General features: G+C 37.0%; 1 protein-coding gene across 1 annotated transcript; it reads left to right on the top strand.

Moving 5' to 3' along the window:
• The first annotated feature begins 4,707 nt into the window (after nt 1-4,707).
• On the top strand, nt 4,708-12,159 carry LOC145680385 (uncharacterized). Its single transcript, XM_081750823.1, has 4 exons — nt 4,708-5,049; nt 7,866-8,524; nt 9,835-10,072; nt 12,022-12,159. The coding sequence occupies exons 1-4, from the start codon at nt 4,884-4,886 to the stop codon at nt 12,147-12,149; spliced, it is 1,191 nt and encodes a 396-aa protein (XP_081606949.1). The 5' UTR covers nt 4,708-4,883; the 3' UTR covers nt 12,150-12,159.
• The last annotated feature ends 8,159 nt before the right edge of the window (nt 12,160-20,318 follow it).

Genomic DNA, 20,318 nt, shown 5'->3' with positions numbered 1-20,318 from the left:
TTTGGGGGGAATTCAAATGCAGAAGGCATATATGGCATATATATGAGGATTTTAAGATAAATTGCATTCAAATTATGCCAAATATTGTATATTCATAAATACAATGCGTAGCCCACATGAGCTTTGGGAGGGGGCCTTGGCCCCCAGGATCGGAGCCCTTGCTTTCTTGTGATGTACAATACCATATAGGCTGACTCATAATTGTTTTTTCAAAATCAAAATCAAAATCAAAATTTTACTTCAAAATTTTTCAAAAAGTACATATTTTAAAATTTTGAAATTAATTCCATGAATAGATAATATTGTTGTAAAGAACCTGGCAAAGTATGAATTTGAAATGACAATGGGTTCATTGTTAAAAAAAAAAAATCAAAACTAACACTAGAGTTTTCATTAATACCCTGTACCTAGCTGAAAAATACAAGTAGGCCTATGCAATGTTTTTTTGTTTTATTTGTGGGAATAAATATGAAGAATTGAGTAATGGGTCTAAAATATATTATACAGACTTGTAATCTGATGGCAATATTTATTAGCTTATACAGTAAAAACTTTAAGCTAAGTTAAAGTGCTGATACTTTTGAACTTCAGTTTCATAAAAGTTAATAAAATAATATTAATACAAGTTTCACAAAAATGTTACTGTAAATAAACTTGGTTTATAAAAAGTATAAAACTAGCACTTGTAAAACAACAGGGTTGGTTGGTTTAAACCAGTTTTTTTTTTTTTTTTTAATGGTGTAAACATTCATTGTTTGTATAAACGCCATTTTAGTGCACTGGAAGAGACGTATACTGGTATTAATTTCGGGTTACCCACAGCTTTTAATAGGGGGAGGGAGGTCAAATTCAATATCCCATATGAAAATGTGACAAATTCCAGGCAATGTTCTGTGCATGTACAGGTACATGTGACTTTAACAGGTACTATACAGGCGCCTGTAGCTGTAAAAAGCATGTTAGTTTCCCACTGACAGGTGAATCTACCTGTGGCTATAAACATGTGATACATGTGTAGATGGTGTTCAATGTTAGAAGTTCTCAAACATGCAATGAAAAGTATCTGTACATATAAAGGAGACATGTAATGTACATACACCAAGGTACATGCATAGTACAGGTCCATGTAATATACCTGGGACATACAAGAGCAATAGGTATGTTCAAAAAACATGATTCAAATTGATGGCATGTGCCTGTAATCTATCAGTCACATGCATGGGAAATGCTAGTTTTTCCTCTTAAGCCCATGTACTTAACATGTACATGTAAAACACATGCAAAGTACCTGCAGAACGATAGAAAAAATGCAATGTAAATTACATGTTTACATGCGTAAGTTAGGAGTGAAAAACATGGAATGTACAATACGTGTACATATAAATGAAAACAGGTAAGGGACATGCATCCACGGAAAATGAATGTCACAGGTGCATGTATTGTACCTGGCAGACGTAGATAAAGCGTACATGTACAGGGAATATAAGACAGGTAAATCACTATGTATCGGAAACTACATGCCACATGCATGGGAAATGCATTATTTCACCAGTATGCCCAGGTACTTACCATGTACATGTAAAACACATGCAAAATACCTGCAGAACGATAGAAAAAATGCAATGTAAATTACATGTTTACATGCGTAAGTTAGGAGTGAAAAACATGGAATGTACAATTCCTGTACATATAAATGAAAACAGGTAAGGAACATGCATCCACGGAAAATGAATGTCACAGGTGCATGTATTGTACCTGGCAGACGTAGATAAAGCGTACATGTACAGGGAATATAAGACAGGTAAATCACTATGTATCGGAAACTACATGCCACATGCATGGGAAATGCATTATTTCACCAGTATGCCCAGGTACTTACCATGTACATGTAAAACACATGCAAAGTACCTGCAGAACGATAGAAAAAATGCAATGTAAATTACATGTTTACATGCGTAAGTTAGGAGTGAAAAACATGGAATGTACAATTCCTGTACATATAAATGAAAACAGGTAAGGAACATGCATCCACGGAAAATGAATGTCACAGGTGCATGTATTGTACCTGGCAGACGTAGATAAAGCGTACATGTACAGGGAATATAAGACAGGTAAATCACTATGTATCGGAAACTACATGCCACATGCATGGGAAATGCATTATTTCCCCAGTATGCCCAGGTACTTACCATGTACATGTAAAACACCTGGAAAGTACATGCAGATGGATAAAAGGATACGATAATGTGTACACTAACATGCAAAAGTCAGAAATTAAAAAACATGCAATATACAGCACCTGTAGGCCCTACAAATAAACGTAAACATGTAAGAAGCATGCACTTGACATAAATTATTTTGTGATCTTCGACACCCAAGTTACAGATCCGGATAGGGGAGGGCAGTGGTCAGGCCCTGTGTTGTAAAGTAGCCTACCATTCCTGTATTCACCTGGTGTAACTGGGGAAATGCAGCCAGGGTGGCCGCACTCTATAGAATCGATACTAGAACCTTCTGAATGCTAACATTCTACCAATGAGAAATACCTCTTTAGTTACATACATGCAGGTTTAAGATTTATGATAGTAACAAATGAGTTTCGTTTCCAAGTGTGAAACTCATGTAGACTTCCAAAATATGAAAATTCAATATTCACATCGGAAATCGTAGACATACGCTTTTTGATTTCAATAGATGGATAAGGACAGAGATGAGACAAAGGTCATGTCCAGCTATCTGTTACCATTTTTGCTCTATAGAGATTTATATTTATGTCTTGGTGTGCTTATTTCTACATGTCTCGGTGACCCGCCTGGTGGTTCTCGGCCCCTTGTCGATGGGGCTGAATTTGGAATTATACGCGATTGGGAATTTCACCATTGATCTCAGCAACCCCGAAAACGATGTATTTGACGCTAATATCGATAATTTTCGATTATTTTTACATGTCTCGGTAAAAAAACCCTCTCTTTGTGCCTTTCAGTCCTCCAGCCGACGGGGATGAATGTGGAAGTAAACGCGATCAGGAGTTTCACCACTGACCTCAGCGATCTCGAAAACTATGTATTTGACACTAATATCGGTAATTTTCGCTTATTTTATATGTCTCGGTGATCCGCCTGATGACTCGGCCCCCAGTCGATGTGGCTTAATTTGGAATTATACGCGATCGAAAGCTTCAGCATTGATCTCAGCGACTCCGTAACTATAGATTTGACACTAATATTGTTAATTTTCGATTATTTCTACATGTGTCGGTGACCCTCTGGTGACTCGGTGCCCAGCCGATGAAGTTGAATTTGTAAGTAAAAGCGATCAGGAGATTCACCATTGATCTCAGCGACCCCGAAAACTATGTATTTGATACTAATACCGGTTATTTTAGCTTATTCCTACATGTCTCGGTGACCCGCCTGGTGGTTCTCGGCCCCTAGTCGATGGAGCTGAATTTTTGGAATTATACGCGATCGGGAGTTTCATCATTAATCTCAGTGTCTCCGGAAACTTTGTATTTGACATTAATATTGTTAATTTTCGATTATTTCTATATGTGTCGGAGACCCCCACCTTTTTTGACTCTCGGTGCCAGCCGATGAGATTGAATTTGGAAGTAAAAGGGATCAGGAGCTTCACCATTGATCTCAGTGGCCCAGAAAACCATGGATTTGACACTAATATCGATCACTGTGGGTTACATCCACATGTGTCGGTGACCCCCCTGGTGATTCGGCGTCCAGCCGACGTGGCTGAATTTGGAAGTAAGCGCGATCAGGAGTTTCACCATTGATCTCAGCGATCTCGAAAACTAAGTATTTGACACTAACATCGGTAATTTTCGCTTATTTCTACGTGTCTCGGTGACCCGCTTGGTGACTCGGCAGTAGCGTACGCAGGAATTTATTTCGGGAGGAGTCCAAACTCAATATGAGAGTATTTTATATTAAAATTTCTAAAGTTGCCCCTAAAATTAGGCTAAATTTACATAAAAGTCGAAATTTCGGGGAGGGTCCGGACCCCCAGGACCACCCCCTGCGTATGTCCCTGACTCGGCCCCTAGGCGATGGGGCTGTATTTGGAATTATATACGGGATCCATAGCTTCAGCGTTAATCTCAGCGAGCCTGTAAATTATAGACTTGACACTAATATTGGTTATTTTCGATTATTTGTACATGTCTCGGTGACCTGCTGTTGACTCTTGGCCCCCAAGGGGGGTGGGCAAGTGAACGCAATCGGGAGTTTCACTATGATCTCAGCGATTCCGAAAACTATGAAGTTAACATTAATATAAGTCATTTTCGACTATATTTTCATGTCGTAGTAAATCCTCCCTTGCGACCCCTAGTTCGAAGTTTGGAAAAAATGCTTCGTCTTGGTCTTGGCCGTGGACCAGCATACCCGTGACCAAAATTTGATAACTCTCGGTCCATTCGTCTGGCACCCAAAGAAGCATACGCACAAACACACTAACATTTTATTTATATTATATTACTGCACAATTAATTAAGAGATTCTGAAACTCATGGGGCGATTGCCCCCTTGACTTTCTCAAATGACACCCCTGAGTCTGAATAATAAGTTTCCTTTCCTTAAGAATTGCGATATGTGAACAATACACAATTATCGTCATACACATATAAGTTATTCTTATATGTATATTGTAAAGTTGGGAGACAATATCGAAAACAACATAATTATAACGTGATCAGAACCTATATGTTTACGCACAGGAAAGACGCTTGGCGCCACAGCGTTCGTTTGTTCGTTGTCAATCGTCTGCTGGTTGTTGACGTTAGGGTTTGTGATCAGTGGTTTTTCTATGGTTGTGTGCTCGATGGTAGCGGATGAATTGTAAGTTTCCACAAGATTACAGTGGCTTTCAAGATGTCAACGGCAAATAATGCGTATGTTGTAGTTGAATGGGATAATAATACTTATTCCATTCTACACCGCAAGAAATGTAAATGTACAGGTAAACTTACACTTGGAAAAGTGTACCCTGTACAATGGAAAGGAAGCACGTGCTACGATGGTAGAATTCTTTATGTAGGTGAGTAATGTATTTGGCTCTAACAATACTTTAACAGCTATAGATGTAATTAATTTAAGATAATGACATATATTTAATGTGTGATTCATTACCGTGTGTTTTGCAGTGAACTGTCGAAACAGAAAATTACCGCGAATTTGTAGTAACTACCGAACGATGGAAATACAAATCGCATGAATCTACGGATGTTAATGACTCAGCGAAGTACATTGGAGAAAATGTCTTCTGGCTAAGTAACAGAGTATTGTGCTCACTTTTAATTCACTGTCACTCTGTTATATTTTAGAAGTATTTACTATTTATAATCCTAAGTTTTTTTTTTTTTAATTTATTTATTGTGTGGCTAGATCAACAACAGTTGGCGCCAAAATAAACTATTTAGTACACTTTAACTGTTGGCAGTCGACCTGAATCTAGATATCTGAGTTTAAATAACACTTTTGTAGGTATCAGAGTAGAATAGTAGATTTTTAGTGATTAACGTAAAACAGTGTGAACCATGTTGGTTCTTGGGGTTTAAGTGCTGTACCGCCTCCAATATTTTGGAAATCTACTGGGTGAATTGGATAATTTATTTTGGGGCCTATGTTTAGCAGAAGGGGTCCAGCACTTTTCTCTAAAAAATGTTACAATTTTGGTAATTTCTGTTCACATTAGGCTAGTTTAGGGTAGGTTATGTTAATTTAGGTAAGCTTAGGTTAGTTTATGTTATATTAGTGTATGGGTCCAGCATACTTTTCCAAAGAATGATAGAATTTCGCTTATTTCTACTAATAGTAGGTTGGTTTAGGTTAGGTTAGATTTGGTTACGTTCTGTTACGTCTAAGTACTTGCATCATTCGTTTCTTCTGTAAATTTTCTGTTTTTTACGTGCTTTTGGACCTCTTGTACTAAACATACTCCTATTTTGGTTTGTGAAGGAGCTTGAATGAAAAGCAGATTAGGGGAATAGCTGAAGTTAAGAAAGGGGTTTGGTAGGCTGGTTTTGGTGTTCTAAGCGTCATTGTATGTGGAGGCGGAAGAGACTATTTCACATAGAGGTACACTTGTTATGATTTAGTGGCGAGAAATGAAGTGTGGAAATGGCGCATATATATCAATATTATGACATATCGTGTGAGTTTTATAGAATTACGTACACGAAAATAACGAACGTCAGCTGTTGAAATTGTGTGAAAGACACGGTGTACTATTTACAAGTGGAGTGTTACTAGTATGAAACAACGACAAGTGCTATTCAAACTCTTATCATTGCCAACACCCACCTGTTTTCACTACCCTCGCTCATGCGCCTGTTCCTTTACCCGCCCTAACTAACGCGCTCTGCTTTTAGTGAGCACCTAGCACAGGTTGGTTAATGTCTTGTACTGTAGTTTTCATATCATATACATTCGGACGTCTTATTTATACGCAAATAGTAATGTTCTATTGCAAATTGTAAAAATTTACATGCCTTTGTTTTGAAGGTAATTGACTTGTAACTGAACCTAACCTGCCTAATGTAACATAACCTAACGTAAAGTAATGTACTCTAACCAAATGTAGTTCATGTTGGTACTTCTTTTTCGATTTTCATGTGGTCTGGCGATACAGCCAGCACAAATGCCATTTCTTGGGATGTAGGAAATGAACTGCAACATCATACGTTGTAGTTTGCGTGTAGGTTTTGTAAGTCTCGAATGAGATTATGAAGAATAGCTACACCATGCAAACATTACTACTGTGCCTAGATTCGTGAATATTTACATACGTCGGCAAAATAAAAATCATTTGTCTTAACTTTTCTTGCTTCAAATGATTCCATAAGGCATTCTTAAACTCTTACTGTACAGGCCCAAGTAACAATGTACTACTACCGAGTAATAATGTGTGTGTGTGTAAACCAATTTATAAAAGTTTTGTCTTCGGTTTACAGACATTCATAAAACATTTACTTCTTTCATCAGTAAACTTTAGGAATTGCACTACTGGGGAATAAACGAGGTTTATGCTTATTCTAAAAGCGCACCCACTGACTTTAAGTTTTGGAGTTTCCCGTTCTAATAGTTGAGTTGATTTTGAGTTCAACGTCCCTTTCAGCAACGAGGCCATATGAAACGTAGACATACTGATTAACAGGAAATCCGAACCACATGAGCTTCCACTGGGAATCAAACCCAAGTTTCTCACGTCAAAGGCGCGTGCGCTAACAGCTTAGCCACGATCTATTCTAATAGTCTTGCGACAGCGACATCGCAAATGGACTAACTAATGCGAGAACTGGTGTTTGTCCTGCAGGAGGCATGGAGAATGCAGGGCACTCCGATAGTCGGAATTAATATCGAACACAGTCCTCTTTCATATGCAGTCACTCGTTTAACCGCAAAGTTATCATTTTTATGTCCACATATTTTTAAAAAATCTGCGCCCCTATATATTAACTATCAGTATACACTGTTCTCTACGAAATTATTTATTATATATTTGTACTCCTACTGCGAACGAGTGATTTAGAAGCATCGGCTAGATTGAGGTATGCAGTTTCTGTAGTTTGCTAGCTGTATAAGGGACACTTTATCTCAAACTTTACCACCCGGGTCAATTAGATAGCCTTCTCACATCTCCCGCAATGGCACTACTTTCAATCGGTCAGTATCTGCCACGATTATTTAACTACTGAACCTACTACTTTTCCTTGGAAGCTGGTGCATGTAATCTGTAGTAGATCCCTTTAACGGGTGGCCCTTTTCTTGTATTGCTTATATTTTATGAAGTGATTATGATGTACCACCGAAAACTTCAGATGCAGATGACATCATGATGGATTTTTTTTTCAGGTACTAAAACCGAATGTGAGGTGGAACAAAGGAAGTTTGTCGGGAAGACGGAACGGGTAATAAGATATGATTCTGGCAGCAGTAATAATTCTGATGACCTAAGTTCAACAGATCCGATTCCAACAGATGAAGAGGATGAAAATCGTAGAAATCCAGGCAGTTTGAAAGAAATATTTGAAAGGAACTTTGAAACTATTGTGAAGGACCCCACACTATGTACGGATAATTTTCCATCTGAGTCGGCTACAGAAACTACACCCGGCAGTAACGTCTGGCAAGAGCAAATAAACAGAACTTCTTGCAACGGAAGTTTACAGTCAGCATCCGCCAGTAACGTTTGTCAAGAACAGATAGACAAGCATCCAAGCAACGCATACTTATCAGCTCAGAACAGTCCATCAGGCTCGAAACCAAAAGTACGAAAGATCGACAAATGTCAAAACTGCAGCGTACTGAAAGAAGAAGTTAATGATTTGCGCACCAAATTAGACGAAGAAAAATGCTTAGTAGATGCTCTAAAGAAGGAATGCGCTTCCAGAGATAAACAGCGGAAGCTCAAAGTACCGAGAAGTGTCAAGACATTCTTGTTCACATTGCTAGATGCCGAAGATCTTGAAGAATCCAACCATGAGGTGTCACCATCCAGTCAAAGTAGTAACGTAAGTTTCTTTTCTAGATTTTAAGACTAAGGTTTTAGATCAATTTATCGCCGTTTTGTAGGGAAGGGGTGCGGGCGTACAATTGTTCAAATTCTTAGGGTCATACAAATATGTAAGTGGCGGTCCAAATTTCTCTTTCTGCTTGCTTATTTCAAACTATGAGTAATTTAAGGTAACGGCATAGTCTCTATAAGACAGACAAAGTCTGCATTAAGTATTTTGTCTCTTTTCTTTGTGTGGGGTCGCAGTGGCTCAATGGTAGAGCGTTTACTTTTGATTATTTGATTTGATTATCGCTTACGTCTTTTTTTTCAGGAGGGAGGCTATATGAGACGTGGACATATAGTTTAAAGTGGAATCCGAACCTCTCTTTCAATGCTCTACCACCGGGAATCGAACCGGGATCTTTTACGCCAAAGGCGCGCATTCTAGCCACTAGACCAGTGGAGAGGGTTACAGCGTTCACCTCTGTTCATTCCATCATTTCATTGGTTCTCATCATCACTGTCTCCTTTAGCTTACTCCACATAACCGCAGAACGGAAGACTCGAAAGTCATTTCATTTTCTCTTTCTTTGTGTGTATATATTTGCATTTCATCTGTGCTTATAGGAAGATTGCACCTCGAAAATTCTTGCGTATAATGTATCCATTCTCGTCCCTTTCAAATGTGATTGGGTCACTATTTTCGGAAAGCCATCATTTGCGGTTTGCTTGTTTTAATTAGATTTGACGGCACTGTTCTTACATATGTTTCTTTTTGTTTCCTTTTTGCTAGCTGGAGGCGTATAAAATTATATGTATTCCCTAGACAATGCAATTTTAAAAACACGCTCAATTTCGCTGTTGTAGTAGTGTTTGATACATACTGTTCATATGTTGGGCAGTTATTGTGCTTATATACGGTAGAGTTACAATTATCCGGATTAATTGGACTACACTCGATCCTGATAACTTACGAAAATAGTATTTTTATACAAAAATCTAAATTTGCTTAAATGACAAATTAAAGACTTATAAAAACAAAGTAGTTTAAATTTTGCATGTACAGTGTGTTAAAATCAGTCAATCAGCTCACACTACTAGTTTCGATCCAGCTAAGTCTCGCATCGTTTCGGCTTTCGTTATCTCTACCCTTGTTTTGTGTTGGGGGGGTTCAAGAACCAAAATCAAGCGCAAAAGATTGTTCGTGGTAAGATCGTTTGTTTCCAAAGCAATTCGGGTAATTTTATTTCTACTGTACATCATATATGTAAAAGTAAATGGTAGAATGTGTTAAGATTAATTATTGTGTTAAACTTTTACTTACAGGAATACTCGAGATCCGTACATGGAGATGATGTGGTTCTCAGTCCTGATTACCCTGACATTACAATAAAGCATTCCCGATTAATTCGCTGCGTAGCCAGTGCAGGCCATTCTGCTACAAAGCTCACGAGAAATCTTATGTCGTGCTTTTTTGATGATGATGAGCTTAGTACAAGTTCAATAACTGGTCGTGGCAAAATAAAGAAAACACTGTCTCCAGATATTATTAGTGCTATCAAAGGTATGTTAGGTTTCATATGCCTTTTACTTATAATTTTTGTTTCGCATTTCTTGCATAGTACATCATGGAGGAAGTGGGCTATATTTTTAAATACAAATTGATACTTCTATAAATCAATAACAAAACAATTCTTTATTTATTTGTATCATGTTTAAGCACAATAATTTAGCTTATGCTGTATTCATTTTTTAATTCTTCCTTACTGGAAGTGTGAAAATTTGCTGATTTTGAAACTGCTCCGATAAAGTGGATCCCTGGGGTCTTCTGTTAATGGGCTAGAATCCTGTAGCACAAAAGGTGCTGAACGAGAAATTAAAGACGCCGGTCTGTAACCTTAATTGTCCTATCAAAGTTTTGTCAAATTACAGTGAGTGATAGGATGACCTGTAGGTCTGAGGTACATTATGATTTCTCCATTGTAGAAACGTTTCAGAACTCCAATGACCGACTTGTCCAATGGCTATAACAATACTGCAATGACTTGAGAAACTCGTACATGTGTGCATTTGTGTATCCAACAGTTATATCTGCATTAAGTTTACACATTTTAAGTTATGCCAGTCATTAATTCAGTAAAAGAACCTTTAAAGGAGCACTGCTGGAAAGGTTGAGCAAATTGGACTCTGCTTCACTTTAGCTACCATGCCGGGGTCCACTTTATCCGCCACCAGTAATTAAATATTTTTACATGATGGTTTTGATGTTCTTGTAAGGTCTAGTCAAGACAATGTCACCTATTTGTTCTTAATATAACATGAATCTAAATGAAACTAAATACATAAGGAAAGACTTTTTAACCGTTCGAAAGTTTTGAAGTCTGCTACAGACATAAATTTGCGTATTATTCTTTGCATTCAATGACATCTTCAGTGAAAGCTTTGACATAAGAGTAAGCAATTTGCGTTCTCTGATAATGTTGCCAACTCACTTCAAGAAAATCGACAAAATAAAAAAAGGAGGGTCTGCTTTAGATGACGGGTTCGCCAATACCCGAATTCCCTCTAATTTGACCTCGAATATAATTTTTTTTTGTTTTGAACAATGTCAGTACTGCAATTCAATCTGTGTTGGTGCGAGAGGATTTATGACACTTCTTTTTCACGTGTAAAACTCTATTTACTGTTTCTTTATTGGTGTTAGTAATTGCTCGAATTTTCATGTAGCGGTTTCGAACAATTGTACCGATTTTCTACACACATTCTCTGTCACAGTGGGTTTTTGGATTGTCCCTCCTTCCTTTAACATTCTTGAACCACTCGAATACGCGTGATAGATAGATACTGATCTCCATTAACGTATGTGAACAAATTGTAAGTTTCTGTGGCGAATTTTCCAAGTTTTGTACTTGTTTAACTTTTACACTTAGCATGATTCCGACTGATCCACCTGAACCCTTCTCTTGGTCACCGACATGACCTGAAATGAGAAGAAATCAGTCCAGGATTGAATGGTACGTTATGGCCAATTAATTTGCCACTTCTTTACCCAATCCTATCGCTACTTGACTCATAGCTGTAAAGAACCCTCGCTTGGTCTAGTGGCTAGCACGCTTGACTTCTGTTCGCGTGGTCCCGGGTTCGATTCCCGGTGGAAGTACAGTTGAACGATCGAAGTAGTTTCGATTCCACTATAATCAGCAGGTCATTCTCCTTTAGTCTAGCAGACATAACCGTGGGACGTTAAACTAAGTCAAACCAATCTTATAGCCGTAAAAACTATAAATACACTTCTAAAATACTCTTTAAACAGAATGTAACTATTTCTTTCTTAACAATAACTATATCTGTAGTTGTTAGTTTCTCTACTGTCCACCCAGTCACCTCCTACAATCAGTGTTCATTGTTCAATATATGACTTTTTTTTAACTTGGAGTTTGTTTCTTTCGTTATATTTTCAGCTTAGTATATGTGTAAAAGATCCTTGTTGATAAGACCTTTCTTTGATCACAGATTATGTTCTCCTCAAATTTCCTAATACCAAGACGTCTGCAGTTCACGCAGCTATGACGGACAAATGTGTACAGGCGGCTCGGAAGAATAGGCACGGAGACAAGCAGAAGGATCAAGATGATCAGTAGAGTTTGTGTTAATTTTGCTTCATACCAACAGTATAATAGTAATTTGTAGATACAGTGTATATATATTCTTTTGAGTTATTTGTAGTTACTTTTTGTATGTTCATTATACGTGTTTAAAATATAGTTACGTTAACTTATAAACTACAATGAAACGAAACTACAAACAATATGTTGCATGCAACAGTCCCACTCCCTCGGTGCTTCAGGTACCAAGAAAAACACGATATAGGTGGAATAAGCGTTTACATGTTAAGAGAGTAAACACTGAAATTCCTGGCACTCAACGAGAAGGTACATTATGTAATAGCCTTAGTACATCGTCTTGTTCTTCACGAGAAAAGGACGAAAACAACCATTATTCTTCGATACAATCCGATAAACCACAAATTGACCCTTTTCCCAATTACGCGGGCTTAAAAATCGGGGAAAATAAGTTGACAGGCAGTGTAAGCGTTGGTTCATCGGGCTGTATCGATGAACAATGTTCGTTTCCGGCGTTTCCTCTTGAGGAACAAAACGAAATACTTCACGGCACATATTCACAGCATCCTTTTAAATCAACGTTCGACTTTTCGCCTGATAGTTCAGAGTGCAATTCTGAGTTAAAAGATATTTCTGTTCCTGAATTGCAATTAAATGTAGTTCATAACGTTTCGGGACCAAACAGTTCTACATTGCAGGAGAACGTTGAAAGTAAATCTGTTATAAAAATAATGCAGTTTGTTCATAAGCACAAGCTCACGAAAACTGCAACATCAGATCTTCTTAGGTTAATGCATTCTGTAAATATTAAAGAAGTACCACGCACGAAATATTTATTATTGCAAGAATTCATGGCTTTACGTAACATAGAAGTCCAGCGGCATTTCTTCTGTTGTCAGTGTGCATATATTCACGATTCAGCCTGTGCTTCCCTTTCATGCAATAACTGTACTAAACACGTGTGCAAAAAAGCTCACTCTTTTTTTACTGTAGATATTGGTAAACAACTGGAGAACATGTTTTCCCGACCACATTTTCTGGCAAATCTGTCAATATCGCAATCACGTCAGGGTAACTTGAGTAGTGTTAGAGATGGTAAAATTTATAGGAAATTCAGGGAAGAACACCCATTATTAGTGGATGAAGATGGAATTTTATCTTTGACAGGGATCATAAATGTTGATGGCGTTACCTGTTTTAACAGTTCTCATATCACTTTCTGGCCATTCTACATTTCCATATTAGAAATAGATGAACCGATGCGATGGAAACCAGAAAACATTCTTCTAGTTGGATTGTTCACTTTCATCGGACTTCCAGAGTTGCACGTTAAAAAGAACGATTTATTGCATTCTGTATTTTATTCATGTGTAGCTGCACAATTGAAGAAGTTTGAATGTGGTGTTCTTCTACAAGGACAATATACTTTGAAAAATAATGTTATCACTCAGGTACGCTTGCATGCCATTCTTGGCACGTTTGATAAACCTGCAAAGTGTGCTGTACAGCAGCTAGTACAATTCAACGGCAAGTTTGGATGCAGTAAATGTCTTCAACCAGGACAGTACTTACAACATGGACTACGTATTTATCCGTACAATGTGGCACATCCTAAAGGTCCGCTGCGAAATGACGCAGACCACTCTCGACATAGTGAGAATAAAGAGTTTGGTGCTAAGGGGATAAGTGTATTTGCATTCCTTAATAATTATCAGATTATTGAGAGTACAATGATAGATTACATGCATTGTATATGTCTGGGTATATTTCGTTCTTTAGTCATGAATTGGCTGGATTCCAAAAACAAGGATGAAGTGTGGTACTTAGGCCGCAAGATTAATGTACTCAACAAGCGTTTGGCAGAAATAAAAACGCCATCATGTTTAACCCGTTCTCCACGATCGATCAAAGAACGTCGAAATTGGAAAGCTATCGAGTTTGAGAATCTTTTCTTACTGTACTTTCCTATATTTTCTGATATTTTCAATAATACTGATTATTTCAATCACACTTTGCAAATCATCAAACCAGTGGCGTGTTTCTTATCAAGTACAATTTCCGTGCAACATTTGGATGCAATGGAAAAATGTTTGCATGCATTTGTTTTCCAAACTGAACATTTATATGGTAGGAAGCATATGAGTTCTAACGTACATGATTTATTGCACCTCACTGATTGTGTCAAAAATGCAGGACCTTTGTATTCTTTCTCATGTTTCCCGTTTGAGTCACTAAATGGAAATTTAAAACACTACATGCATGGAACACAAGAGATAGGTTCACAGATTGTTAATGGCTTTGCACGAGAAAATGCGTGTAGCGGAACATCTGCAACAGTTAAGATTACAGAATTCCTTTTAAGTTCAAAATCAGTCTCGTTTGCCAATACCACAAAAACTGATTGCTCTACACAGTATATTTTAACACAAGTGTCCGGTATTCCTATTACAGCAACGTGTTTTTCTGGTAAAGAAAGCGCAAAAATATATAAATGTTCTCGAATAGGTGATATACACACAGGAAAAATGCTTTTCTGCACTTCTAAACACTGCACTAACAGGAAGCACGATGACAGTTACTTTTTGCTTGATGACTGTAGCACAGCACATGTTTGTAGGATCATAGAAATATATGTTATTGAATGCGAATCTTGTTGCAAAGAACATATATATTTTTATGTTGAAAAGATGGAAGCTGAAACTGCTTTCACAGAAAAGTGGTACAATCTGCCCATAACACACGTTTTTCACTGTAATAATGATTCGTCTGTTACTCATGATTATGTCATCCTTACGAAGGAATTATTATATACAAAAGTCATATGCATAAAAGTTGGACAGGATAGGTACTTTTCAACCTTCTTGAATTGGATGATATACAATTGAACACTACACCTGAGTCATCTGCAGATGAAGAATTTAAGAATAGCAGTAAGGTACTTTGCAATTATTATGGAATGTAGAGTTTATTAAGTTAATAGAACAAAACTTGTATCTTTTGTCTTGCAAGGGAAGTATCAATGAGCTCATATAGAAACCTACCGTAAAATTTCACTCAGAGAAAGGAAGTCCCACAGAAAGACCACACACAAAAAAGCAACTGCGTTTTTGAAGTGGAATTAACCGAAATGGCAGATTGAAATGTCGCGTATCCATGTCGACAATTGCACAATCGTTCAGTACCACATCTTGTAAACTGCCTGTTAATAATAAAAAGTCAATAACAACAATGTGGGTACATACTATACTTAAGGGGAAGTCGTACGGTAAGGTGAACCTTGACAGCAGCCATCTTGAATTCAGGTCAAGTTTTGTAAATGGGAATAGGGCAAAATGATACATGATTTTGGGCAAGAATTTAAGTAGTAAAACAATGGTAGCAATAGTTTTAAGATACGTACATTTGGTAAAAAGTTACAGGCATATTTGTTGTGTATATTTCCATGCACACAACTCCCGAATGAAGCAGCTGCCCAAAAGTAAGTTGTCGCTATTGAAATATAACTAAAATTTGTAACTAAATGTTACTAAAATTTGAGACAGATCAGAGGAAAATTGCACATACAGCATTTAATATAAGAATTTTGTTATCAACGATTTTGGCTAAATTTTCGTATTATCTAGTCTATCTCCGCTCCTATTCAACAGATTTGAACCATATTTTCAGAGTACGCTTTCGAAAGTATTGAGTTGTGACCACCGTAATTTCAAACAAATCATCAGAATTACATGGTGTTTAAACTATTTTGTATTTTTCCAATGGAATTTTCGTTTTTCCGGCTTGTATCTCCACCCCTATTCAACCAATTTGGACCAAATTTGCCGACTAATCTCCTACAAGTGTGTACCTTTGCTTAACAACATTTGGGACAAATTGGGAAAATATAAAGGGTGTTTCCTATATTTTTGTATTTTACAAATTGTTGGACAGCTGCTTCATTCGGGAGTTGTGTACATGGAAACATACACAATAAATATGACTGTAACTTTTTACCAAATGCATGTATCTTAAAACTATTGCTACCATTGTTTTTCTGCTTAAATTCTTACCCAAAATCATGTATCATTTGGCTCTATTCCTATTTACAAAACTTGACCTAAATTCAAGATGGCTGCTGTCAAGGTTCACCTTACCGTACGACTTCCCCTTAGGTATAGTATGTACCCACATTGTTGTTATTGATTTTTTATTATTAACAGGCAGTTTACAAGGGGTGGTACTGAACGTATTGTGCTATTGTCGACATGGATACGCGACATTTCAATCTGCCATTTAGGTTAACTCCACTTCAAAAACGCAGTTGTTTTATTGTGTGTTTTTTCTGTGGGACTTCCTTCCTCAGTGAAATTTTACGGTAGGTTTCAATATGAGCTCATTGATACTTCCCTTGTTTAGACGCACGGTTAACATTGTAAACTTGCTTTTGGTTTAATATTCACTGCTAAGATTTTCATAATTTATATAAAACGATGGAACAAAGAAAATATTGTGTTTTCTTTGCAAGAATTTAAAAAAATGTATTTTCAGTCTTTATATAATATACATTTGTATGAAAGCATTTCATTATTTCTTTAATAAACAAAACGAATCTTAAACGTGTGTGTTTCTTTGTTGTAAATACATTTGAATTTCACGCTGGCGACATACAGCAAACCTATTTGGAAGAAAAACGATAAATTGTGTACATCAGTATATCGTAAATTGCTTTGTTACTCAAAATATAAAACTACCATTCAGACAGTAAGACATGAAATAAAATTTATCCAGGTCTCTTTTCGGGTCAAAACGTGGTGACTGATTGGCATAAACATTGTTTCCAAACAGGAAAAGGTAATAAAGTATAAGTAAAAATAAAGGGGAACAACCGTACTTCAATGAAACAACTATGAAAGGCAACATGATTATTATTTCTTTAATGAACAAAACGAATCTTAAACATATTTGTTTCTTTGTTGCAAAAAATTCGCTGGCGATACACAGCAAACCTGTTTGGAAGAAAAATGAGTATATCGTAAATTGCTTTGTTACTCAAAATATAAAACTACCATTCAGACAGTAAGACATGAAATAAAATTTATCCAGGTCTCTTTTCGGGTCCAAACGTGGTGACTGATTTACACAAACCTTGCTTCCAAACAGGAAAAGATAATAAAGTATAAGCAAAAATAAAGGGGAACAACCGTACTTATATGAAACAACTATGAAAGGCAACAGGATTGCGTCTAAATATCTTTCGTTAATCATAGTTTTTCTGGCATTTCCTGTTAAACTTGCTTCTTGGAAATGGCATTTTAGTCGAAAATTCGCGTTACTCAGTTCTTCCATCGTTGTTTCGTATAGCATAGTAGCATGTACGAAAAATGTTTTGTAAATGTATTGCGCTCTCAGGAAACCTAAATATTCCTTGTAAGCAACGAAAGTGTTGTAAGTGCTAGCCTAAATGTTCATGTAGGTGACACAAATGTTACCGGCCCATGTCAAATGCTGTACAGGTATGTAAAATCTCTTGCCAGCAAGGAAACAGGTGAAAAACATGCATTGTTTTATGTGCGAAACATGCGATGTATATGCATTGTCCTAGTACCATTCAGGCATGTCGTAAGCAACATATACGCTGTAAGTGCACGTAACAAGCATTGTGTATATAGATTATATGCACATGGCATATAACTAAAGTAGATAAAATAACTGTATTCAAGCATATAAAAGTAGAAAAAATCAGAATTAATTAGCACTGTTGCATAGGATGTACATCCTGGGTAACATATACTTGAAGAAAAATAATAGACGAAGAATAAGTATTTAAGAAATGACCTTACGAAAAGTAACAATACTGACTTTCACTCATTTATAGGCGTGCAAGGAGGAAAGGAAAATGTTCAACAGATTTTGTACATTACAGACTAGCAAGTACATGAAGTACAAGTAAGAACTAATTTACATGCGTGTTCCAAAACTTTGTATATATTTTCTTTTCTCCTTGCACACTTGTAAACTAGGTTTCGACCTCAAAAGCTAGTTCCATTACTCTTCGTAATGTCATTTGTTGCATAATTATTCCTTATTCAGTATTATATGTTACCCTGCATGTACACATGTCCAAAATGATTGTCGCATATCTATAACTGTCTTCTTGGAAGAATATAATTTGATAATGATTTTGCAGGGTACTTTTAATACTGATACTATGTGTATAATCGGGAAATGTATATTTGTGGTAAATTACATGGGAAAAGAATTATACATACGAAAATTAGAATGAGTAAAACAAAATATTGCTAAATGGACAAAGAAGTTTCATTTTCGTTTTATTGTTCTTATTTACTGCTCTTTTGACATTAAATTTGCCACATACGTGTCTCTGCTGATTATACACATACTAACATTATAAGAAATACCGCGCGAATTCGTTATAAAATTATATTTCTACAAAAACATATTTATAGACATGCGACAATAATTTTGGACATGGGTGTACATCACATGCAGTACTTGTGCAAATTAATTCTCAGAAATCTATTTTTCTACTTTTACATGCATGGCTATCATTTTATCTGCTTTAGTTAACACAACGTGCATGTAATCTATATACACAATGCTTGTTAAGTGCACTTCCGGTGCATGTGTTGATAGCATGCCTGTATAATGCCGAGACAATGCATGTACATAACATGTTTCGTACATGTAACAACGCATGTACTTCACCTGTTTCCTTGCTGGCAACAGGTTTTATATACTTGTACAATACATGGGGCATGCACCTGTAACATGTATGTTACATACCTTAACATTCTATTTCCATGCAATGAAGCATCTAAGCAACAGGCCTGTTTCGCGCATGTATAATACATGTACAGCACATGTTTCTTACATGTTTTACATCTGCTACATGCAAGCAGCAGAGGCTTTCCAAACCTGTAACATGTATGTGGCATGTACCTGTCACATGTACAATTTTTATAAATTCTCCACCTGTAACATGCATTTCACATGTATGATTTTTCCATGTTCTCCACCTGTAACATGCATTTCACATGTATGATTTTTCCATGTTCTCCACCTGTTACATGCAAGCAGCAGATGTTTTCCATACCCGCAACATGCATTTCACATGTATGGTTTTTCCATGTTCTCCACCTGTTACATGCAAGCAGCAGATGTTTTCCATACCCGCAACATGCATGTCACATGTATGGTTTTTACATGTATACATACATTACATGCATGTTTCGTAAGTACTTTTCACATGTACCAGGCAAAAGCTATTTATCATACACGCGTATAACTTGTGTTCAGCATGCATGTTACAGACATTATACATGACATGTACATCACATGTTCTATACTGGTACAGCGGCTGTACTTGCACGTCTTCTTCGCTGACAGGCACTTTACATACGTTTTTATGGTAGATCTACTAGGGTATCTACCATACAAACACCTGTGCAGTAATACCTGTTCATGCCCTGTACATGTTTGCTCAACATGCATGTGTAGGGCGTTCAAACTGGGGTCATTTTCAGGCACCTGCACATGTGCCTGTCCCACAGGTGGATAAAGGGCCTGTGTTACATGCGCCTGTACATGTGCCTGTTTTTTTCATATGGGAGTTCTAGTTCCCCCAAAATCCGTGAAGCTGACTGCTTTTGCAGTGTAAAATTTTGATTTTGTTGCTCTACCCATCTGGGATAATTCAGTTTTAAAAATCACCGTGCCCATGCTGTGTTCTTGAAGCAGTGATAATTTCCGTTGCCTTACACCTGTTAAGAAAGCTTGCTTCCCCCCCCCCCCCCCTATACACTTACTGGTTTTCGCCGTTGCCCATTGCTACCACAGGCACACTTAGACCTCTACTGTACACTGGGATCCTCATTATGAGGATCGCTCTATAGACCAAACTATCATTACCCAAAACTTGCCGCTAAGAGGCATGTGCGGTGTCCTCACATACCCGAGCCCGAATGTCAAGAATGAATTAGAAATAATATAATTGTTACTTTTGTTACTTTTCTTGAAGAATTATTCTCTCTTCGCGGAGCGTGGTACCGACTGAATCCGTAAAGTACATTAGGATTTCAATGTAAAATTTACTTTAATTAATAGATCGAATATGCAAACCCATTACACGCCACAGTACTTCCTTAAACATAACACACAGGGTCATTCTGAGAATATTTGGCTATAATT

This window comes from Thermobia domestica, chromosome 3 (genome assembly GCF_964235325.1).
Source record: "Thermobia domestica chromosome 3, izTheDome1.hap1.1, whole genome shotgun sequence".
Classification (NCBI taxonomy): domain Eukaryota; kingdom Metazoa; phylum Arthropoda; class Insecta; order Zygentoma; family Lepismatidae; genus Thermobia; species Thermobia domestica.
This window is presented reverse-complemented; position numbering and strand designations above follow the sequence as displayed.

Excerpts from the sequence above, each read along its gene's own strand:
- LOC145680385 (XM_081750823.1), top strand. The coding sequence starts at position 4,884 with ATGTCAACGGCAAATAATGCGTATGTTGTAGTTGAATGGGATAATAAT. Across the intron at positions 5,050-7,865 it reads TGGTAGAATTCTTTATGTAG|GTACTAAAACCGAATGTGAG; the intron begins GTGAGTAATGTA and ends TTTTTTTTTCAG. Across the intron at positions 8,525-9,834 it reads CATCCAGTCAAAGTAGTAAC|GAATACTCGAGATCCGTACA; the intron begins GTAAGTTTCTTT and ends TTTTACTTACAG.